Here is a 25107-nt window from a genome sequence, read left to right on the forward strand (position 1 = left end):
AAGGAAAGCTGTGTTCTCATATAGACACCAGGGTTTCCAGCGAGTCCGTGCAGTACTAAAGCAAACAAACAAAGCCCCGCAGCCACAACAAGAATACAGTACTTTAATCATCCACAGATTAGTAACTGTTTTACAATCTGACAGCATATAGTGCTGACATGCTAAAATACTCAATACCTGCTTCCCCAATGGAAATTTAAATCGAACCCTTGCTCGTTTGTAGCTTACAAACGCAAGATTACTCAAGTTGCAGAGAGAGTGAGGCTATTTCTTTAAAATACAAGAGAGTAAATATGTAACTGCTCTGAAATATTGGTTGTGTTTCCATGCTTAGCTTGAACCAACAGAATCAACATATGCAGTCAATTGATTTCTGCATTAAGGCGGAAAAATAATCAATAAGAAAACAGTATCTCTTTCAGAAAAAGACCTTGTGCTTATGGTAACTGATTATCAAAGTAATACCACTCCTGCACTTCCAATTGGTGAAATCATATGCAGGATCTCACCACACTCGATGGCATTACATCAGTGTTCACTTCCTTTGTTGAGACTGTTGAAGATTCCTGGCTACACACTGAATTTCTTCATTTATTTCAAAAAGGACACACACTGCAGGCACAAAAGTGATTGCTGTTAACTGTTCCATGCACCACACCAAAGGTCTTGCAACAATTTGGACGATTAAACCTTACTTCTGGTTGAAAATAATTGTTTTCTATGCCCAGGCTGTCAGGTATCTGTCCTGAAAGTCACAAGCAGTCAAATTTTTAGCTGTTGTCTACAGAGTCAAACCATTTAACTATCATTTGTGACAGGACACCTGAGAGCTGCAACTTAAATGGCTCTGCCTTTGATTGGAATATAAATAATTAAACAGCCAAACTTGATTTAGTAAAAGCAAGAAAGGGGTTTGGGCTATTATTTCCATAATCCAGCCTTTCAGATTTCTCCTTCATTTTTAAGTAGGACATAACTGCCTAATCCTTTTAGGCAGTGATAAAACAACTCATCATAGAATCCTAATACATGAACAGATTCTGTGAACATGCAGCCCTTCAACAAATGAAGGAAGAGACTACAGCTTGTTTTTTGACACAAAATTATTATAGTGCCTGGAAAATAAAAAGTAAAGTACAGCTTTAGGCAACTCAGCACATGACATGCTTTGGCCATGTTTATACAGCAGTGTCTGTCTGTAAAAAGACACAACTTCTGACTGTGTGCATATTGCATTAGAATTGTTTCGAAGTTTATTTTAAAATCTAAAAAGTTCTTGAAAATTTATAAAAGAAGCCCTTTTTGTTACTCATCAGAACACTTCTGGTGGTGTTGTGAGGTCACTGTAAGTGTGGTCTTTGGCTTTAACTGAATTAATTCCAACTTGGATTTCAGAGCATGTATTTATTTGTAATTCTAATAAAATGCTGATCTAGAAGTAGGGGGGATAAAAGGTTCTTCCACAAGTATAAACCAGTTATATACATCCTCACTGAAGGCACTACAGTTCAAAATTCTCTGTACAGTTGAAGTAAAATTTGAAGCCACCTCCAGAATAAAGTCTGTCTTTAAAGATCCAAACCAAGATTTGCAGCAAATTACAACGTGGGCACAGTGTCAGAGACTTGCTCTGTTTTTATAGTATATACAACCTGATGCAAAATTCTCAGTCCAATATGTTTTCTACACATAAATGCTCACCACATTATGGTCTTTGGATGAAAACAGTTGTCAGTTGAATTCTCTGTTGCTATAAATACAGCCAAGCAGTCCTGTAGAACATTTTTGTGATCTCAAAGCAAACTAGTACAAGACAGTCCAAACAGACCTACACTGAAAAGCGTCTAGATTTTCATATTTCAAAGTGTGATTATGTACAGAAGTTGAAGTGATTCTCATTGCCTTATTAGTTTGCTTATAGAACTTTAAACACTTCAATAATGACTACGCCCTAGAGATTTGAAACTACATATTGGTTTGGTTTTGCATGTCTTAGGTAGTGTTTCAACATCAAGACAGATATAGAATGGAAAAACCCTTTCTTAAAGTGTTACTTGATCATAGAAAACTGTTAGATTTGTATGAAGTACAAACAGCTTAATGTAATGCAACTCCAGCCAGTGGTCTTACAGTTAAGGCTGCTCTTCCTGTATAGTTATGCGGAATTTTAAATATTAATTTCCACTACTTCTAGAGAAATTGATACTTATGTAGATAATTTTTAAACAAAGAATATAAACTAAATAATGCTGATGAGCATATGAAATCAGACTAAAAATGTATCCAGTTTAGATACAGAGCAAGACACAGTTATGGGACCTTTTGAAAAAGACTTTAAGGATTTAGGTGTAACAGAAGAACTCTCCTTTTTCAAGGCTCCTGAATTTCTTTCTTGTTTTCCAAGGCTTCCATTTTTGTATTAGTCCCTTTAATTTCTTGGGAGAAGTCCTTAGCCAATTTATTTTTGTTTGGCTTAAAAGGATGTCTTTGAACTTGATTACAGTATCAAGAACAAATAAAAAATAAACCAGTAGAATTACAAATAACATTGCTGTGAAAGATTTCTCTTCAGTGCAGATGAACAAAGCTGAACAGCTTTACATGAGTGCAGCTGCTGGGTGAAGAATCCCTTTTCTCTGGAGCATTGCTGTCAGGAATATACACACCCCTCCTTGTAAATACACACCCCCAGATTTTCTTACAAACATATCAGTTGGGTCAGTATCTGCCCAATCATTTTAAAAGTCCCATTCTTTGACTATAGACAATTATACCATTGATTTGCAATTACATTTTTAGTAGAAAGCACAGCCAAAGTCTTGAAATACAAAAAAAAGTTCTTAAAAAAACCCAATCAAAACCTATGGTACAGAGACTGGCACAGTTACTGTGTCTCCATGCATCCCAAAACCGTGCTGCATACCACCAGATGATTCTATTGCTTTGCTTTGAAAGGAATGGGGTTTCCAGTCTTTTCCCTTCTAACCCAGGTCAATGTAGTCCAAGACTGCTGAAGCCCACGGTGCTGCCCGTGCTGACTCCACGGCTCTGGCATCAGCTTTGCTAATTGTCTCCTTCAACCCTTCTCTTCCGAACTGCAGCAAGGGAGACAAGAAAGAGAAGTTTTGCTATATTAGCATTTTAACTATTTTTTGTGTTTCTGTAACTTGAACTGTTACTTTGTCACAGGAAGTACCACAAATTAAGGTAGTTAACACTTGGCATTAGACAGCATTTTAAGCAAATAAGCTGAGCTTATCGTCTTAATGCAAATATTTCCAAGGAAGGACTTGTGGGAAACATTAATCATCTTATACCTAATAAGGAGATTTAGCCAGGATTCTTTTTTTTTACAGTTTTTCCAGTTTTTTAGAGGTGAATTTAATTTACATGGCTTCAAAAGAAACACTCCAAGAGCTTCACGATATATCTAACACAATTTTAACAAAGATGTTAAAATCAACAGCCTAAAACCTTCCATTTATTAATAAAACAAATTGTCAGAAAATGCAAGAGCAATAAAAATTGTGATTAAAATAACTAAAAGCTCACATGTTATTAAGATTTGAGAATATGCAATATTGATTGAATGACTGGAGTTTTCCTCAACATTTGTATTATTTTTGATGTTTTCACATTATCAAATTACATTTTCCTTTTCTGTGCAGACAAAGCAAATGGCACTAAAGGTCTTATAGGACATATAAAGGACAAAATATAAAGGACATCTCCATTTTGTTTAACCAAGTGAAGCAAACACACCTATATAAGAAGAAAGTGAATCTGTTCTCAAATTCACTCAATGGAAAGTAGGTGGCAGAAGTTATTCATACCTGCTTTCATCAAACTGCAAGAACAGATGAAAATAATTTCCAGCCCTAGACTTCTCCAATCATGCAGTTAAAAGTACACAGACAAAAAACAGGGATGTGGTACAACACAGTGTGAGCAAGGAGAAAGAAAAAGATGTAGATTTTTTTTAGAAGGAACGTACAAAGAGAAATTAAGAGACTTCAAACATCTTGGTTTCAGGGAGATGGGTATTCAGAGTAACCTTCTCTGTAGCTTCAGGGCTGGAGAGATGAAAAGGTATTTGCAGAAACTTTTACTCGCATACTCCAGACTAAGAAAGCAAAGGAAAAAAAGCAAGATATCAACAGAAGCATAGATTTTGAACAGTCAAGCACTAAGAGAACTAGTGAGAGAGGAAACCTTAGAAAGCTCTGAGACACCTGAAGCATTATGAGAAACAAATATGCAGTGTCTGAGTGCCTTTCTTATCTCTCTGTGCTCTATTCTAGTTACTCATCCATATCTTTCGGAGCTGTTCTCCTCCACTTTATTCAGAGGGGAATCAGTTCTTTAACCAAATTCTAATTTCCTGTGTCATTCCCTCTAACATATTCCTTAACTACTGCTACTACTACTAAACTGCCTGGCCCCTTTTCACACTGATGAGAGGTCAGTACAAAGCATCTAAAACAAAAAGATTTAATTAAATAGAGTTTTAAAATGAACTTCTACTTGAATAGATGGACATGATTTTGTGGTTGAGTGCCTCAAGTATTTGACATTATTATATAAATTATTTCCATTCATGTGCTATGTTATTAACCAATTTTCTGCTCATCCATTTAAATAGGATTCTAACTGATGAGCTTAAACAAACCTGACTGTAGCAAATAAAGATGCCACTGCTATCAGCTACTGGTGCATGAACAGAACCACCAAGGGAGAGATTACCCAGTCTCAGCCTCTGTAATGACAGTATGTTCAGTTTCCCTGCTCAAGCAATCCCAGTGACATTTAGGATACTGCCATTGAACAGGCCATCCTACACTGTTAATTTCAAGTACTGCTTTTAAAGAGGAATTGAATCTTACTATTGTTTTCACTCCCTTTGCCACAACTCGCATAAAATTTGAATGTTCTTCTTCTAGACTATGCTAAAAACTCTCCTCTCATGAACACCCTGCAACAAAACAGAAAACATCAAGCAGCAACTAAAAAGTGGAAGTAAAGCACAAAAGAAACCTGAAACAGATCTACTAATCTTGTGCTATTCTGGTTTTGTCAAGAGAGAAGGGGAATAACCAGACACCTTTAAAGCCTGTGCCAACACACTCAGTCAATTAATAATTGACAGGTCTTACCCAAATCATTGTTTTTTGTGATAGCTGCAGCTGCCCTGGCTCGAGGCCCCTGTTGTGTGAAATGGTATCCAAATTTGAGGATCTTGTTGTTTTCTTCAAGCATTTTGGCAATTTCTACTTCTGCAGCTGTGCCCAGCTGCTGCCTCTATTAAAATAAAAGGCACACAAAGACAACAGAGCTCAGGTGTGTCCATCTTGAAAGATATCAAAATACTTTCCCCATATCAGTCAATAAACACTCAGCTTCATTCTAGTTAATCAAATCAGCAGAGAGTCCTAAAATATATTTGTACACTTTAAAGCACAAGGAAGCACAGAAATCAACCTCAGCTGGATGCTCCTGACAATCTTAAGGGCAATTGTTGATGGTGTTAAAATAATGAAGAGTTTATCACAAGCTGTCTTGTAAATTAGGATTGGCTGGGTCTAGCTATGGTCTCGCCACCACCTCACTTACCTGATTATCAATTTTGATCTCTGTCAACGTTTCATTGTCTTTCAGTGCATCAACCAATGCCAGAATTCCAACTCCAGTGATGAAGTTTGATTCTATGTTCAAACTTTTTAATTTTGTGTTTACTCTCAGCATATCTGCAAGAGCCTTTGAATATAAGAAAGCATCATTAAACTTTTAAATTTTGCTGCAGTACTTCATAGGACACAGCAATAACCATTTCCACTAACTAGTTCCATGGAACCAGCAAATTCAGAGATGCAAGGTGTAACCTTGCAAGCTTTCCCTTACTGAGACTGAAATGACTCTTTAGCCAGACATTATCTACATTCCCCTCTTAAGTAGCATTCAGTCAAGAGAAGGCCTGTCTTTCTCTTGTTACAAACTAAAAAGCTATACGGAATATAAATGGCCTGAAATTAGCATATTGGACCAATTCCATTTTGTAAGCCTTCACAGCACACAACGAGCAATGCAGGCTGCTAAGCAAAGGCCAAAGAAAGGGCATTAGTCAACTGAGAGGAGAATTAGATATGGTTAATTTGTAAACAGGAGATCTGACTTTGAAAATGCTTTTGTCTACAGATTTGGTAGGAAGAGGTAAATTCAAAGCTCTAAGCATAGTAGCAGCATGTAGCTAAAGGCACTTTTATACCTTACGTTATTTCTGAGAAAGGAAGAAAACGGGAATGGCTATGTGCTGAGTTTATTGGCAGAAAAATTGTAGCCTTTGAATTTTTTTTCTATCAAGTCACAATACAAAAAATACAACAAAACCGCACTTGAGAAAAGAAGCCTTTACAGATTTTTATTACACATTTTAGTCCTGTTGAAAATAAACTTCGTAACTGACTCAAACCCAAAGCTTTTAAATGCTCATTTGTTCATTTAATGGAGCCTTTCAAACTAGTTGCCTTTTTTCTAATTTGAAGTTAAAATAAGTGTAAAGGATTGTCCTGGCAAAACAATTAGCTTTGTTTTCTCACCTCTTTATTTGCAATTAAATAAGGTACTGCTTTAATTCAACATAGAAAAAAACAACTTGACAATAAATTACATTTAAGTTTCAATTGTATCAAGCTTGATACTTTGACTAATATTATGCTTTGTATACCAATAGTTTAAGCCAATCTTTGGTAGCAGGGAATTAGAGAAACATGGATTTTACAACTAAAACTCTATAGTTAGTTGAACAACATTATGGGTGTTTTTAAGTCCTCAAATGTGCTTCTTGCAAATTAATTTTGAATGAACTATTGGCTATTGGAATGAACAGCAGGAACTAAACAATCAGGAAAGAAAGAAAAAAAAAGGAAGGAGGTTAGCAAAATGAAAAATCGGGGAAAGGGACTGGAAAAAAGAATTCTCCCTCACACATCTGAAGCATTGCTGCATATTAAGTTACTAGTAACCATTTACCAACTTAGATACAACAAAGGTTTGTTAAAGAAAACATAATTTACACTGTAGCAGAATGGAAACATTTTCATCCCTGAGCATTTAAACTGGATTAAATTCAATCCCTTACCACTGCCTTTCCATCCTAATTTCCCTTGCACCCCACCCAAAGCCATTATCAAGAGTACTTACAACAGCAACAGGGTCATTGCTTCGGGTGGCTGCCAGGCTGAAATTCTTCACATGTGTGTTGGTTTCTAAGGCTTTTGCAAATTCTTTTAGCGTTGGAATTGGTATGTTCTTGAATTAAAAATAGCATTTCACTCTCTTGAGATACACAAGTTTATCCTCTCCCCCGAACTTCTCCCACTGTCTTACTCTCTTTACAGCAAAATGCCCTACAGTATTAACTACCACTGGTCTCCAGCAGTCTCACAGTGAAGAGCTACCCTGAGATGCAATGGCTGTAAGACTCACCAATTCTATAAAGCAATCATTTTTACAGAATAGTAGCAACCAAGGCTAAAAGGAATAATTTTAAAGAAGCAAATGTCTCAGTTTATTGTATCAAAAACTTTGATATTTTGCCTTTTTAGGCAGTTATTTTGCCTAGCATGTACCTGTTACACAGTATTCTTAAACCATGGATTTTATTTCCCCCCTTTAGTGAGGGGAACAAGCAGCCCTGGTTGCTGGCAAGGCTGTCTCTGGTGTCTGCACTGTAAGTCAGGAGTGCTGCAGTTCTGGTTTCTTTCAAGCAAATATACAAAAGCTTGTCATGTGTAAAAACACAACTGCTACACTTAGGGAGCAGAACCTTCCCTAACTTCCACCAGCACTTTTGTACAAGAATCAGAAGGATGAAAGGCACAAATATCCCTTTGCTTGCAATAGAAACTGAGAGCATATTGCTTCATCGAGGACAAAGGATTCAACAAAGTAGTTAACTCCATGATAATGAGCTGCTGGAACTGCTGCCAGCTTGCCAGTGACAGAAATCTGGGCTGGCAGTGATAAAGTCTAAGACTTTTTAAATACACATTTGGCAAAAGAAACCAAGACAGCTTATTGGTTTAGCTGCAGGTTCTGAGCTTAGAGACACTACAACATTCAGCAGAAAGACTGCTGAACTTAGAATAAGCCTATCATGCTCTCTTAGAGAGTTTTGCAGCTAAAAGTGTCTTCTACTGAGAAAAAGCAGCATATTTACTGCAGCCTTCAGGTAATTACCTTAATGTTATTTAGATTGACTTCAACAAGACGAGAATCATTATCTTTAATCCTTTGCAGTGTCTCCTCCACGTTTGTGGGATTTGGTGGTTCATCAAAAACAGGCAACATTTTTTCACCTTTTACTATATCTGAAAAGTAAGGCATTTAAATGTAACCAAAAGGTTGCACACATTCATTTTGAATAAATTATACGCATACTAAATATTTACATCTCTCCCCCACCAAAAAAGCCATACCAAAATACCATCCTCTCCTGACCATATTTTCATAAAGTTCAATCCTTCTGAATTTTGAAAGTCCTCACAGACTATCTGCTTTTTGTTTCTTTTCTGAAAATACATAGGAGAATTACAAACACAAATATAAAACTAAGAACCAACACACACAATGCATGCTTATGCCTATTTTGTCACCAATAAGTGACTTAAATGCAGAGGACACTTTAGTGTACATATATTTCAATTCCAGTTTTGCCAGAACTCAATTAGCAATGTTACAGGCATACACACTTCCAGAGTAAGATTGAAGAGTCTAAAAGAATGTTGGTGCAACAGGAAACAGTGAATGCTATAGTAACTATGTGCAGTACAGAGAATTGATTTTTCTAGCACTTGTGTACACACTTACTTGAGAAGCTGTCTTTGTCAATCCCATTACTGCTTCCTACTACATCACAGAACTGATTATTTGTTATCAAGTTGGACATTCCCAGTATTGCTGAAAAAGGAAAAAAAGAAAAAAACAGTTTTTACTGTTCCTGACTAATTAGCTCAGATCCAGAGTTCCTTTAAACAACAAAACCTGATGTTTGTACAATACTTATCAGTATAAAAAGCCATTCAATATCTTAATTATTTGAAATTATTTGAAAAAAGTAGAAAAAATAATTAATTATAGACATTTTAGTTAACTTAGGAAGTTCTGACCTCACCAGGTTGAAGCACCAGCATTAAAAAGTGCCAATTCAATCACAAAAATGAAGCTTTAGGAATACAGGCACATACAAACCCATTGTTGTACACAAGAAAAAGCAGTTACATACACATCAAAAAACAGCCAGTCTGAGGAATGGATTTAAAGGTTTTGAGTTTGAAAATCAGGTATCTTTTGCCGGCCAAAACAATTAACTTCCTCACAAATTATCACAAATCAACAAAGTGAAACACTTCAAGCACACTGGCAAACAACATAATCTGGCTTCTGTCACAACTGCAACATCCTGCAGTCAGACCAATACACCACCACATTTAGTTATATATCTTTCTTCTCTAAATATGTACCAGCCCATTCATCCTTCAAAAAAACTTTACCTGCGAGGTCACCCAGTTCTGTGTCTGTGGCACTGGTCAAGGCTTCCTCCAGTTCTGGATCAAGAGAGAATTTTTCTTCTGTGAAAGACTGTACAGGTTTTTGCTTGGGGATAAATATTTTCCCTGGAGTAAACAAAATGGAAAGTCTGATGTTACTTTGTAATATGCTGCTACTTATGTTTCAAATACTATGTACTTAAAGAATACATATTACATTTAGTGAATACTAGGAGAACCACAGACAACATAAAGGGCTCTTCTGCTGTTGCAAGTCAGAGATGAGGAAAGAGTATAAACAAGAATAAATTTTCAGGAGTCTGAATCATGATTCCAACCTTATTTGCTTCTCCTAAGGATTAGAAAGTAACATAAATACTTGCATTATACTTTTTGAACAGTCTAGAAAGACTGTAAGAAAGATTTAGTATCACTAGAGAATTCTGTTTCCTCTCAAGGGAAAAAGGGACCCAGGCAGAACTGTAATGGCAATGTGTCAGAGAGAAAATCGCAGAGCTCTCTGAAATCACACACCTGACTATTCACTGCAGTTTTTACACCATACACAATATTTCTGATTTCAGAAGTTAATCTCAGTTCTGAACCAAAAAAAAACAAAGCTGAGTGAGAAAACCATGGTTTATGAACAGCACAAAACATGGTAACAGATTTCTCTGCCAGTGACATTGCTTTCTAAAATGATACTTTAGAATGCTGATTGAAGATTCAATGGCAAAAGAACCAGGAGTAATATTACATTCTGCACCAACCTTTAAGTTATTATAGACAGGTAATGGGAAAACTTATCCTAGAAGACATGAATTAGGTAGAGGTCTGTGTAGTTACCATAATTCCTGCATACACCTTTAGCTGGAAAGTTAGGGTAGGAAATCAGAATATGAGAAAGTCTTTCTAACAGTTCAGCTGTGAATGGTTTAGAACCAGTCCTTCAGAATAAAGAAGTCTTCCACTGGGTACGAGCCAGGACAGGCAAAGGGTGCTTAGGTTCAGGACAAATTAACATGGCAAACAAAAGCTCTTGTACTGATGCATTTGAGAGAAATCGTTCCCAACTACACAACTGTGAATCAATCTTAACAGCTATTTAAGGTTCAAGTTTTTCAAACTTTCCAAGTTTCCTGAGCTATCCACAGAAAGAGCAATAGAAAAGGAGTTCCAACTTCCTTTTGTTACTTCCTGGAGTGGAAAGTGGTGTTGATAATCATCCTATGAAGACTCAGTCCTAATTCAGGAGCCCACCCTCTGTCATATGCATATCTATAAAAAGTATTTCCACTGAGGAATCATTGTTGTCCCAGTTACAGTGATAGTAGGTGGAGTTCAGCATCACTAAACCCAAAATCACATATTCCATATCTTCTCTAGATTACAGTAGTTTGTGGTCATTTTCCTTTTAAAGGAAGTTAATGCTTTCCCACTAGCACAGATTGCAGACAAGGACATCAGGTTTTTCTCTGACAACACAGTCTGATGAGCAAGAGCTGTTGCTAGCAACATGGTATCTTTGTTCCTGGGTTGCTATCTCTTTGGAAACTTGCACAAATGGTCATTATCCATATTTAGAAGCAGAAAACAGACCTCCTTACATAACTGTACTGATTCCAAACAGTAGTTAAGTGCAGCTGACATGCATTACCACCCATACCTCAGCTTTGATGGACAGTGCAAAAGAAATTGTTGGTGATTCAGGATTAAAAGAAAACCTTCACAAATTACACATTTCTTCTTCATAACTTGAGGGTTTGTGTAGCAATTGTTTCAGGTTGTTTTGATATAAATGATGCAATACATTTCTATAATTTTGTTTTACCAGCATCACCTACTGGGGAGAGATTAACCTTTAACTTAAACTGTAGTTTATAGAAGAGAATGTTTGACAAGCTTTTCATCAATCCATTAAATACTCTGAGCAGCACAGACATGATCTAAAGCCTTTCAGCAGCTATGGTTGTGTTATTTTTCCTCAGTAATACGGGCTAGTAAAAGGGTGAGGATTTTGGAGTACAAGGAAGGAGGACAGTGGGATTCGAGCACCCGAGCCTTAGTTCAGCATCCTATTTGCATCATCAGTGCAGCAGGAAGAGACCAGAAAAAATAAATTAATCTTAATTAAAAACAACTTGGCAAAAATGTATTTTAACCTAATTCAGTCTTCTGTCTGGTTCATCCCACAGTGCTCATAAAAAAAGAACTACTTTTCCTGATGTTGCTTTTCAGTAATTCTTAAATTCATCCGTTAGAAACATCTAGTTCAAATATTTGCTTCCTAAGAGTGATACTAAACTTATCCACACATGCCTGACTCTTTAGAAAACCTAAAGAGACTGAGAAGTATAATCAGTTTTTAATAAAGTAAAAATGTTAATAGCCACTGCCCTCCAGAAATGTTCATTGCAGCCAACTCCAGTCATGTGAGCTGGGTCAGAAGCAGTTTTAAAACAAGTCACACCCTTGTGTACATAATTTCTCATTCATTGGCTTCATCTCGTCCTAGAACAGAAATCAGAGGTTTACAATGCACATACAAAAGTAGGTCCTTCCCCACTCCCCACTCCTAGCAATGAATTTACTTCCAGAAGGGTAAGACCTCTGTGTCTCTGGGGACAATGATCTCACTCAAGGCCTGCTGCCAATACAGTTCAGCAAGTTCCTTCCCCCCTCCTAATGCAGGCTTTAAATAAAACCAAAAACCACTACACATCTGCGCAGCCCATGAGATGTGCAGCTTGCCTGGCCCTCATTGGAACATTTCCAAATAGCAGGGATTTGATTAGATGAAGGAACATGACTGCATTATCCTGGCTGGCTGTAAAGGAGCTAAGATGAAGCAAATGAAGAGGCAAATTTCAGGGATGTTCACATCATTTTTGTAATAATTATACAGGAAGGTGTTCCATGTCTTTAAGGTAACATGTTAGATGATGCACATCCAGGATTAAGTCACAGGCCTCCTCTGCTACAGAATGAACTTTCAGTTTCAATTCCAAGTTCCACCCAACTGTATTGCTCTAGAGGCAGAACACTGGATGGTGTTTATGGAAGTGCCCTGAACATTTCCCACATAGATTCACAGTATTTCAAGTGGGACTTAGTACCCTGCAGAAATCAGGTCTGTTCAATGGGGCCATGCACTGAACATAGTTGGCACTATTCTCACACACCCCACACTAACAGGCAGCAAGCAGCCATACCTTGCACAGCAGAAAAAAGTCTAAATTCCACTTTTGGGGTACTCCATTTGGGGAAACAAATTAAGTGCTACCTGAAAACAACTGAATACAAGCTTTTCTCATCACTGACTTCATGAAGAAAAGTGAGCAACATCTGATGTTCCTTTAACTTTCCTTAGTTGAGAAATTTATATAATCCACACTTCATCAATCTCCATTTCTTACCATGTAATAGACTTAGGTTTATCAATTCACTTGTAAGCACATTTTCATACTAATGTTTTTAATTCAACTTACAAGTGAGTTCCTCAGTGTCTTAGTGCAGAAGCAGAGCTGCTATCTGATTACAGGCCGCATAGCAGTGAATTAGAAAACTGTTTCTCATTAAGGCTGGAGTATCACATCTTATTTTGTTCTAGACCTCTTGTATGGAGAATATAAATTTGACAAATGTTTCTGCAAAGCTCCTACAAGACATTAGTTTTACGTCACAACATGTAACACACTTCCTTTAGAGACTTTAAAGTGATTCCATGGCAAACAGATAGCACAGTATCCCAAATCCTGCTGCAACAGAAGGCAATGGTGATCTGAAGCAACAACTGAGTAGGGTGTCAACAAAAGAGCTTTAGCCAGATGGCTACAGTTTCAGTCTGTTTTCTGGGTGATAGAGAAGGAGAAAGACCAAACCAATCCTAAAGCAGAAGTTACATGAACTGCAAATCTCCACAGAACAAACACACCCAGGCAGGAACGCAAAGGGAAGAAAGCCACAATTAGAAGAGTGCAAAGGCTAGCAATGCAAAGCTTCGTTTACACAACAATTTGCTAATGCCTTGCACTATACAGCACAAAGTACATTACTATCTCAGATATGTTTTTATCTCAGCAGCTATAATTGTCTTTTTCTGCTGTTCCAAGAGAAGGGAGAAGGAGGAGGAGCATTGGTCAGACGAGTGGAACACACTTGAGGGCAACAGCCTTCAATGCTGAAGCCTTGCTTTACTGTTTGGACGAGCTCCTTGCAGTATACCCTGTAAAATCTATATGACATACTTACATGCACACATGGAGACAAAGCTAGTTCTGTTGCAATCATTACCACATAGGTCTCATGAATCGCCTGAACAATGGTTTACTGTATGGTTCAACACTTAATTGGAACAGAACGTGACTTAAATCATGTTTTAAAACAAAGTGAGTTTTTAAGGATGCTTTTAGAAGCAAAATCAAGGCACTGGGAAACAGATCTTCCACATGCCATAGAACAAAACAAAAGAGGTTCCAAAGACCTACATCATCTATCACTGAAAGAGTAGCAATACTATTTTAATAACATGTTACCCCAAAATTAGGTATTTGGGGCATGTGGAAGAGAGTATTTTCCTTCACATTTTAGAAGGAAAACAAAGTTACCAGAATCAGTAGCAAGCCAGGATATTTAAAATTAACCTAGGGTAAGTTTCTTTGATAAATTTGCAGACCAAATCACCATGCAGGACATCAGTTCTACTAAAATAGAAAAAGGAAAGAGAAAGGTAGGTTTCTGCTCTTTTTGCTCCATGAAATGAGTAAGTTAGAGCAATGAGACCAGCCAGGGACACAGAAATATTTTAGCAAATTCTGACCCAAAAAATGGCACCAAAAAACCCAGCTGCAGCTCCAATCCATCATTCTCCTCCCAAAACCTGTGGAACTGAAGGTTTTATTTGTCACATTTCTCCTAAATTAACAGGACAATCAAGCAAGATTTTCACCTACCCTTATTCCACAACTTGCTATTGTTTCTTCATAACACATTTCTAGATGAAGTGAAAAATTATAACCTAGCTTAGTTGTCTTGTCTGTTGGTTTGCTTTCATATTACCAAAAAACAAATTAGAATACAAGCCCTCTATAGAAAAAAATCCTATTCAAGTATTAAGTTGCATCCTATGTGCTTTCCAAGTTCTACATCTAGACCAATATCATAATTTCTTGATTTAATAGATTAAATTATTTACATTTGCCATTTTTGTGCAAATGGCAACAAACGTGGCAGCAAGTAAAATTTGAACCATAATACTTTCATGAGGGGAAAAGAAAAGGTTATCCCTCAACTACTACATGAGCTTGATCTTCTTGCGTCTTGCCCACTCAACAGAGCATCAATTTGGATACTAAACATTTGTTTCCACATTTTTAGTTTAAATGAAAGTAATCTATATTTCATTTTTTAAATTATTTTCTCTTCTCCTACAGCATAAAATAAATGACAGAAGTTACTAAATTGTAACTTTTTTTTATGAGATACAGGAAATTTTACAAACTACACTGGTATGACTCATTGCAACATGCAGACAGACTATTTAGTAATACTTTATTACATAAAGGAAATGACATTTGATCTTTCTTAACCAAGCTCTGCATTACAGCTGGACCCTTCTGTTTCTCTGCAAGATTCTCACAGATTTTATCTACCCAAGTAAATACTTTTATATGTGCATGTAGACGTAAGCTGACTTTAGAGAGCCAACTATGTGAAAGGAGCACTAGCAGTCAGCAGAAAATGTAATACTAGAGCACATCCTCCTTGCCCAGCTTACTCCCTGATGGAGCAGTGCACAGGATTCAAGGATTCCCCATCACCTGTGAGCCCCAAATATACTGAACCCAATCACACTCAAGCATCAGTCTGTCTCCAACACAGAGTGGCAGACATGCCAGGAGAGCAGCAGAAGCCAGGCACAGCCAAACACAGAATGAACAGGTACTTGGCAGCAGCAGGAGCACCATGAAGGCACTGCTGCTGTGGTGCCTCTGCCTTCTACAGTCAGTACATTGCACTGTCCTGCACTTGCTTACTCCTACAGGTGCTGTCAGCAAACTCCCCTTCTGCTGTCAGCAAAGGAGTGCCACAGCTATCTCTCAACACAAAGAGAGCTCAGCTACAAAATAAAGCAAAAAACACTCTGTGAAGGAAGTCCACCATACATGGTGCAGCACACTGTAAAGTCACAATCTCTCTATTACTTCAAGAAAAAAAGGGAGGCACCACCATTGTCAGGTAAAGCTATCTGGCACAGGAAGAGAAAATGCAAATACCCCCACCAAAATTTTCACCAAACAGACCCCACAATCATATACATAAACTCAGTGGATGAACAAAGACTCAATTCTGAAATAAGCAATGATTCACACCAGAGAACTAAGTAGAACTAAAGGGTTTCAAACCCTTAAGAAAAGAGGGGACTGCTCATCTTGAGTAGCTGGAATACAATTTAGGAAACAATTTACTGAATTATTAGTGCAGCAGATCTGCTCTGCTGCTGGGGAAAGTTCTCAAGAGCCAGGACTCACAAGCAGTGCTCAAACACTATGGTGACAGCTAAAAGCCTGCTCCTATGCATGTGTGCCCTGCACAGGTCTGGAGTGTCTGTGCCTACCAATAGTGCTTTGTAAGGCTCCACAAATTTGGGAACTTCTGTTCTGAGTGGAAAAAAAAAAAGAGTTGTTCTTACAATATTTAAGAAGCATATTTTTTTACATTTTCTTCTGAAAAGGAAAATGCTTCCCATCAAGTCAATGAAAATACTAGATCCAAAGCAAAAATTTAAAATCCCAGTCTTTAATAATGTGCCCATGGTTTTCAGACCACAAACCACTGCCAGATTTCAAAACTTGTGATGTTAACTATATAATTAGTCAGGAGTAGCTATGCAATCTTATTAAACCTTTCAGTAAGGATGCTAGAAAAACACCATGACTGCATACACCACTTGTATGGCCTTATCAGCCTACATCATCTTCAAACATTACTGTCTACCACAACATCATTCAACTGCTGTTTCTCCAATCCAACACAGTGTTACAAAGGTTGCTGTCTGTATTCAGCACAAGGCATATGCCACAGGCACAATGACAGCATTTGTTATTATTGACATAAATCAGAGATAGCTCTTACTTTGAGGATACCATGCCCATCAGAACTTTGCAATCTATGATAAAATCTCTGAGTCTTATTTCCTTCCTGTGCTGCACACAAAGTGCACACCAGCCGCAGCAGCACAAATGCCTGAACAGGAAACCTCCTGGCCCTGCACAGCAGCAGCCATTTGGAAATGCTGCAAGTTAAAAGCATTACAGCTGCCAGTGCTTCAATCAGATTCGGTTCACAGTAGTTCTGGTCCTCCACTTCAGAGATTTCATGTGATGTTACCTTTCTTTTCTCTTGTAAAAGGCACATAGTCTTCCCTGTCCTTGTACTCCAGTGCCTGCTTCTCCAAGTACGCCAGGAGCCGCTCCCTGTCGAAGGGACCCGAGGCCTTCTTGGCAGTCTGGTCCTTCTGCCGGAAGCCTGCAGGCAGCAGCGCGTTCTGTACAACAAATGGAGCAAAGAAGAACAGCTTAGACAGTGGGTGAGCACCTGCTTAGTTTCATTTCCCACCTCCTCCTCTCTCTCTGCAATGTTCAGCCCTGATACATCATCTTTTACTGTCGGCAATCTTTGATCCCCTTGCCAACTTCATCTTTTTGGGGCAGGGAAGGACACAAGGTAATCTAGACATGGAGAATATAATGAAAATGCAGCACACTGTGCTCTCAGTAGGACAGAAGCAATTAGTTTACTGAAATAACTCCCAGCATTCAATTTGCCAGTTACTTTGCATGTCTTTGCTAGAATCAGCACTGTTTAAATGAGCAGTACTAAATAAAACTCAGCTATTTACAGTTTAGACATTCAGCAAGAGATTATTTCCTCTGTCACTTATATCCATGTGATTTTAAGTCTTTAAGACAACTGACTCCACTATTATTTTAACACAGTATTTCTGGTTTTGACCTGACTCAAGGTAGGATGTTTCTTTGATAATATCAACATATTTCAACTAAAGAAAAAAAAAAGATATTAGTACAGAATGACCAGAATGCATAGGAATTACAACTGCCATGAAAGACAACTAGTCCCTTTTGCCAATTCTCCTCTGTTAAAACATCCATAAAGTCAAAGGCATTTAAAGTATCAGTAGTATTTTGCAGTGCAACAAAACAGATGATCATAATATTCTGAACCAATTCCTGAACATCAAGATTAAACTAATCCTGGTTTTATTAAAGCAAAACCAGAGAGAACCATGAAGTAAAAACACAACTCTTGAAGTCTGAAATTAGCTCCAATATCTGTAGAGGACAACTCAGCTCTTTGTAGCAGAAAGCTGTAATGTTATTTTTTCAGTACCCCATGCTGACATAATCATTCAAGAGCTTAGCAATTACTTGCCTTCTCTTCACAAAGTCAGCAGGAGGACAAGAATAGATAAAAGCTACCAGATACAGGATCAGCAATCATTTGAAGAGGTTGGCACCCTCCCACTCCAATCAAACTCCACAGCAGAAATAATAAAACAAACATGGATGCAAAAGGGCTGTTTACCAGACAGCACTGGAAACAGGAAAGTTAAACAGGTCTTTCTAAATAAACTTTCTTTTCAAGAACATGAACAACAGCAATTCTTATTTATAAATCAATCCCAGGAAGCTCCTCCCAGCTAACCCTTCTTATGTTCTCCTTTGCTGCAGTTGTGCCCACCTTGCAAACAGGAAATAAGCATTAAATACACATATATATCTGAGAGTTCATCAGCAGGCTATGAAAAATCTCTGTCCAAAAGTATATTGTACAAAGCCTCAATTTATTTTAGACTACTAATGGAATAAATGAAAAAAATAAAACTTCTCTTAGCTAATGCCTACCTCGGGGTCAAGATCATCCAAAACAGTTTCCAGTTGTTTCAGCTCTTCCTCCGAAAGTTTGCCAAGAATTTCATCCTCATCGAGATCTTTGTATTTGTCCAAGTCCTTTCGAAATGGAAGCGTCATGACTTGGGCAGTAGAAAGTTGCTCAAGCACTTCAAAACCAAGTCTTAATTCTTATCCAGATCTATGAAAAACTTTAAAAAAGAAATAAGCAGAGTTCAGGTAAATATCCCAACCACAAAGCACCTTCAGCCTCCACATCTGTGAAAGGAAAGCTCTGTCACCCAGTATTGGTATCTATTACTCTACAGCTGGCAAGGAGCACCTGGAAGCTGTGTTTTTTCACTGATGAGAATCCTGTCCACCATGCCTTTGTCCATCAGTAATTAAACTATATCTAATTAAGCTATATCTATTTTCAAATCAAAGTCAATACCCAGTCCTCTTCACAAGAGCACCAAAGCCATAATTCCCACAGAGCAGGGCAGGAGGGAGGAGATCCTACCATTTATGAGTCCAGTCTAATGCCTTTGTTTTTTACATATAATGAAGCCAAAAGAAGAGTTAAGATGCTCCACATTTATTGTAGCTACAGCAGTTCAAGGGCACTTAAGGATAACTTCCTATAAACAAGGTGATTGGTTACTACTGACTCATACCCTTGCATATTACCTACAGAGGAAACAAAGGAAGTTTGCCTCCAAGTTAATTATAGCACTACCATTGAAACAACATACTGTTCTGTCCAAGGAAAATTACAATAGCTTGATGAAAAGCATAGGAAATACACCTTCTAAGTGGCAGCACTCCAGTCAATCCTATGACCATAAAAAATTGAAATAAAAAATTAAAATTAAAGAATAAACTGGCCACTAAATGTTATATTGAAGGGAAACCAGGGTCCTTCAAAATGTGCAGTCTATATAGCACTTCTCACAGAAAAGAGGAGGGCAGGGAACATCTTTTCTAACACCCACAATTTTTGAGCATTTGTCTTGGAAAAAACAGTTAATCACAGCAGTGTTCAAGCAGACAAGTTGTTTCCTCTCATTTTTCTGAAACAAGTTCTAGGACTCTCCTTTTTTCAGCCAAATTCTTGCTTCAAGCTGACCACACAGACAAAGAAAAGGTAATTTTGATGACTCTGTAAATAAGCAAGAGAGTCCATAAGGTGTTTAGGAAGCAAAAGCTAAATGTATACATTCCTGTTCATTGGTCTCCTTAAACTCTTTTTTTGGCTCTATACAAATGCTCAACACAGACCAGGCACACAGTAAAAATCTTTTTTTTCTCCAGTAGCCCCTATCCAAGGACAGATGGTCACACCATAAATACAACTACATTATTTCAAATTCACACTTACACTGTCTTTCAAAACCAGATCAATTTATTCACTGCTCTTAAGTAGCAGGAAAAGGCAGGCTGTATATACACACATGCTATACTATGGAATCCTTCCCACAGGATTCCTCCACCTCAGTTGTTTACATCCAGAAAGGTCTCCCTGGCTGCCACAGTTACATATGATGACATTTTAATTCAGAGACACTAAACAGACATGAGCACACAGAGGTTCATCCACACCATTCAAGCAAGTGTACCTGTAAAATTAATCTGGTTTTAACAACTGCCTTTGCAAGAACAGTGAATTTCCAGGTCCTATCAACATCTACACCTGAATGAGGAATATATTCAGCTACTTTCAGGATGTCTGCTTTTAAAAAAGTATTGCTGATATAAACAGAAGAGCTTTACTGTGAACTACAGTTGACACTGATGGGACTGAAGCTGATCTTTGCAAAGCTCTCTCAAACAAAATGAGGAATTCTAATTTTTATGGTAAATTATATCAAAAGAATGCTGGCTTCCTCTGAACTAAACCAAATAATGCTGGATGAGCCCAGACCTACAGCAAGAGGCCACAGAACTAGAGACATCCAAATTATTGGCTGCAGAAAATGCACACCTATGTTTTCCTAAGTTCCAAAAGTAATTAAAGGAGCAACTCTGTGGCCTAGAGAGCCACCTCCTACAGTTTTCACAGTCTGGTGTATTTGTTTCTCCAGGTGCAAGCAGCTGACGGACAATTAGCTGATGCCACACAATCTGCATGTGAACTTCTCATTGCTGGAGCCTTAATGTTCTGCCCTTCCTTACAGTTCAAGCCATTACACAGGATCACAGGAGAAAAACATTTCCTGCAGCTTGTTCCACATTGCTCTTTGTGACCAGGCTGCACCGTCCAAGCCCTACATCAAGACACTGCTATTTACCACATTTCTGCATGTCCATTTGCATTCAAATATTAAAAGGTGTAGTTTTAACAGGTAATTAAAAGGAGCAGAATGGTTAGTAAGTTGCAGAATAATGCTGCCCTTACTCTGAAAGAGATGCACTGCATAACCATACATTATTTTCATCTACATCATCTGTATTTCCTCTCCATTAATTGCCATAAAATGCTGTCATCCAGAATTAATTACCTTTTATTTACTGCATTGGGATGTTTCATATTGGAAAACTACTCATCCTTTGTAATGCATTAATTAATCTTCAGGTCACAGCCCTTAGTCTCACTTGTTTGTATATGACCAAAGAAGTCAAATCAAGTCCTCAAGTACCGTGCTCACACAAACCCACACAAAAGTGAAAAATAAAGTAGCAGAACAAAAAAAAACCCAGTTGCTGTAACTGAGGCTTCATTTCAGCAAGAAGGGAATCATATGTGGCCTGGCAAATTTAAAGAGTTTTGGACATGTTTTCTAATATCTATCAGGGATATTTTTTTTTTAATATGAAAGCATCCTTAATGTGAGACACCTTTAAATTGTATGATGGTAGCACTGGTTAGCACACTGAGATTGCTTGGCAACCACACTCAGAAACATTCCCTACAAAAGAAAACACAGCATATACAACGCTTGCATACAACATGTTAAATATCAGGTTTTAAAACAGTGTAAGGAATTCTCATTGCCTAAAAAGGGCATAAAGGCCAGCTAAAACCCTAATCTAATCAAACTAGCCTTTCACCTCCCATTAAACACACTTAGTGCTCTATTTGCTTTCCATCACTCGCTGTAGCAGTTCAGTGTAGAGACACATGCATAACAAACTACAAGCTTTTAGAAGGGCAGATACTTGGCCTGTGAATATCTGTGGCATGTTATATATATATATATATATATATATATATATATATATATATATATATATATATATATATATGTCTTCTTAATGGAAAATCATGGGAAAAACTGTAACCATCAATTTTGGCTTTGCAAATACTTTGACCTTTTTTCATGAGCAGAGCTAGTTTACTTTTAAGTACCCTTCTTAGCTTTACCATGAAAACATTGCATAAAAGTCCAAGAGTTAGTATTCTTTCTCAGACAAATAACTGTAATGTGAAGTTCTGCACTCCAGCAACTTCATAGTCACATTTAGAGAAATGGAAAGAAAGCCATCACTTCCAGTCCATCAAATGTCAATTCCCTGTTTGTTAAGCAGAAGAGAAGCTGAAAAATCAGAAAGGAAGAAATTCTGCTGGACATCACAGAGAAAAAAATCTTGCCATTATTCCCATGCCTGGGAAATCAATGAAGAACTAAAGAAATAAGAAAACAGCAGTGACTTGACTTTATATCATTACCTGAATAATCACTTGAAAGACTGTCAAACAACTTTCACACACTTCTTATGCACAAGCCAAAACATTTTTTCTCCCCTCCTCTCTGAAAGTATATTTTTAAAACCAGAAGATTCTAAAAATAGCTGGCTTCCAATTATCTTTTAAAAACTCCACCCCTTGCCCTCCTGAAATTTCTGTTATATTCAAGAATATAATTTCTTGGGACACAAACAGCAGAAACTTTTTAGATATAACTTGCCCACAGGAAACGACAGTGTTGTTAAAGTCCACTGTAAGTGGCTTCTGTGACTTGGATTTTAAAATAGAAGCAACATCATGAAAAACAAACTGAGCTGGGTTTGGCCAGCACATTCAGAGCTCACTTTAATCTCATTTGCTCCTCATGAGCCTCCTTCCCCCAGCCTCTGGGTGAACCCGGCGGAGCAGCGGGCTCTGGAGCAGCGGGGTCTGCAGGGCTGTCAGCATTCCTGCACCACTCCTCCCAGCTGCTTGGAGGACCTAATCTGAGCATTTCCCCAGGGAACCCCTACAATGGCAACAACTCTATTTTCCTGTGTGCAAGATTATACAGAACTGTTTATGAAGAATGTACTGCACTTGAAAGAGCTATCTTTACTTACTGAAGCAAGGAGAAAAATGAGTAAATATAAATACTACCATAATCCCAGCAGGTTCCTTAGAATATTTTTGTAATGCCTTATAAGTCTACTGAACAGCCCAATACTGTCTTTCTTAGCAGAAAGCTTCTAGAAACCCACCTGAGGTTTCCAAACCCCCAGCCTGGGCTGGGGCACAGGATCCGGGCTGTCCTGCCCCGGAAGGAGCAGACATCCCCCAGCCCAGACCCTCACGGAGCCAGCAGGTGGCAGCTCGCCTTTGCCTGCACTTCTTGTCAGGGTAAACTGTTTTCCAGGCAGGAAGACAACTGTTCTGGAGTATTCTCCTAGGAAAGCAAGCTCAAGGCTTCATTCTGTTCAAAGAGACAATTCACTAAGCTTTATAGATGGCAAACTGAGCTTCCCTAATTTCACATTTGCCCACACAGTGACCCAGGGAGTGAAGGGGGACAGGCAGCTACTGCAGAGTAACTACACAGACCATGAAGATGCTTCCATAATGAAGGAATCTGAACACATCTGTTCCTGCAAGCTCCTCTTCTGTATCAGAGGGCACCTGCAACCAAAGCCCACTTTGCTCTTTTATATATCCTGTGTACAATGCCACAGAACTGGACACAGCTCTCTTGCAGACAGGGTGCTCCAAGTGATGGCTAAGCTGCCAAGTTGGCATTGTCCCAAAAACTTACTCCTGTGTGCCTGTTCCTGAATACTGGTCACCCACATTGCAGGGCTAAACAGACATTCTCACTCAGCCCAGGCAACAGCAGGAGTGGCAGGGCCTGGAGCCCCAAAGCCAGTACCTGGCAAGCTGCACAGGGTATAGAAGTGGCAGCAGTTCAGCACATCCATGGCACTTCCAGGCATGCTCACCAAAACTTGCTGCAGGGCAGGTGTTACAATACCAAATAAATACAAGGCTGGGATAAGATAAAAATCCCAGGTGCCCCGAGAAGTTCCGCAGTCAGGAATCACCACTCCAGCTGTCCATTCTCTAACCCAACATGCAGGAAGCTACTGACTGGCCAGGATAAGGGATGTTTAGGCATATTTTTTTTCAGAAAATACCTGGATGTTCTTTGATAGAAACCTGCTGTCCATTAATATACAGTATCTGCTCCTGGAGGAATTTCCTGCTGGTGTTTTAGTCAAAAAGAAACATCAGATGCAAGCTACCTGAATGTTTATTGAAACATTCAGTTATCTTTTATCCATTGCAGAAAAGAGGCAAAACTTACAAGCCTGGAACGGAACAGCAGAAGAAATTTAGTTCATTTCCATTCTATTACTTCTGAGTACAAGTCAGATCCTCCCTTACATCACTGGCTGCCTTTCAAGCTCTCTACACCTGACACCGTAGCCAAACTTTAGTTACGAGGATTGATCCAATACATTGCAGCAAACTTAGCGTACGCGGCAACCTCCCTGGAACATCACTTATTTCAACACAACTTGCGCCTACCCGCAGAGCGCCAGGCTCTCAGAGCAGCCCCCGACAGCTCCGCGCGCAGCTCTCGGGACAAGCCTTGTGCAGGGGCGAACGGGAGGCCACGGGAGCTGCCGGGCCCGGTGCGGGAGCCGCAGAGCACCGCGCCCCGGAAAGGCATCCCTCCGCCACACGCAGCAAACCGAAAGACTACGGGCACCGGCTCTGCAGGCGAACTTTCCCAAGTCTCCGTTTTCGGGCTGCTCAGCAGAGCGGGGCGCTGGCCGAACACCCAGCCCAGCCCCGCCGCTCCCCCGGCCCTCAGCGCCGCGCCCAGCCCCGGAGGCTGCCCCGGCAGCACCGCGCTGCCGGCCCGACCGCCGCCCGGCACCAGCGGGGCTTCGGGCCCCCCGCGACCCGCCGGGGTCCGGCCGGCCGGGCGTCAACCCAGCCCCGTCTTCCTCCTCCCGCCGCGGAGGGCTGTGCCCGCCCGAGCCCAGCCCGGCTCCCCCGGCCCGGCCCGGCGCGCCGCAGCCGCTCCCCTCACCCGGGCGGCCGCCGCTCCCCGCTCGCCCTGCCCGACCAGCAGCGCCGCGTCTGCGCATGCGCCCCGCGCACGCCGGGAGCCACGGGCCCGCCCGCGCAGGCGCGGCCGAGGGCGCGGGCCGGGGAGCGGCGGGGCCCGGGCGGGGCTGGTGCCGGACCCGGTGCCGGACCCGGTGCCGGACCCGGTGCCGGACCCGGTGCCGGACCCGGTGCCGGACGCGGTCCTGCTTCAGGTCCCGGCCATGGAGGTGCTCAAGGCCAGGTTGGGCAGGACTCGGAGCAACCCGGGCTGTGCAAGGTGCCCCTGTCCGGCAGGGCGTTGGATCGAGGGATGTGCAGGGTCCCTGCTGAGCGGACCGTGCCTGAGGGGGTGGCAGCCCCGGACGGGCGCACC

The 25107-nt window shown here is 39.7% G+C and overlaps 1 protein-coding gene across 9 annotated transcripts; it reads right to left on the reverse strand.

Annotated features, from left to right (window-relative positions):
• Positions 1-81: 81 nt before the first annotated feature.
• On the reverse strand, positions 82-24770 carry LOC110474225 (tropomodulin-3). Of its 9 annotated transcripts, none has more exons than XR_014957603.1 (12): positions 24715-24770; positions 23810-23983; positions 18470-18666; positions 16935-17091; positions 9549-9671; positions 8866-8955; positions 8236-8366; positions 7198-7305; positions 5611-5754; positions 5154-5298; positions 3995-4123; positions 82-3095 (listed from the first exon to the last, which is right to left on the reverse strand). XR_014957603.1 is itself a non-coding variant. In XM_085588758.1 (11 exons), exons 3-11 carry the CDS (start codon positions 18593-18595, stop codon positions 3064-3066), a joined length of 1056 nt encoding a protein of 351 aa, XP_085444884.1. In that variant the 5' UTR covers positions 18596-18666; positions 23810-23983; positions 24715-24770; the 3' UTR covers positions 82-3063. The 9 variants fall into 9 exon arrangements, 4 of the variants coding, with proteins under 4 accessions (XP_085444884.1, XP_085444886.1, XP_021393121.1 ...); XR_014957604.1 differs by having other exon boundaries at positions 24204-24770; XR_002466043.3 differs by lacking the exon at positions 23810-23983.
• Between the last annotated feature and the right edge of the window lie 337 nt (positions 24771-25107).

This window comes from Lonchura striata, chromosome 10, assembly GCF_050655825.1.
Source record: "Lonchura striata isolate lonStrDom1 chromosome 10, ASM5065582v1, whole genome shotgun sequence".
In the NCBI taxonomy this organism is placed as follows: domain Eukaryota; kingdom Metazoa; phylum Chordata; class Aves; order Passeriformes; family Estrildidae; genus Lonchura; species Lonchura striata.

Excerpts from the sequence above, each read along its gene's own strand:
- LOC110474225 (XM_021537446.3), bottom strand. The coding sequence starts at position 18,595 with ATGACGCTTCCATTTCGAAAGGACTTGGACAAATACAAAGATCTCGAT. Across the intron at positions 8,956-9,548 it reads AGAACTGGGTGACCTCGCAG|CAATACTGGGAATGTCCAAC; the intron begins GTAAAGTTTTTT and ends TTCCTTTTTCAG. Across the intron at positions 3,096-5,153 it reads CACAAAAAACAATGATTTGG|TTCGGAAGAGAAGGGTTGAA; the intron begins GTAAGACCTGTC and ends CCCTTGCTGCAG.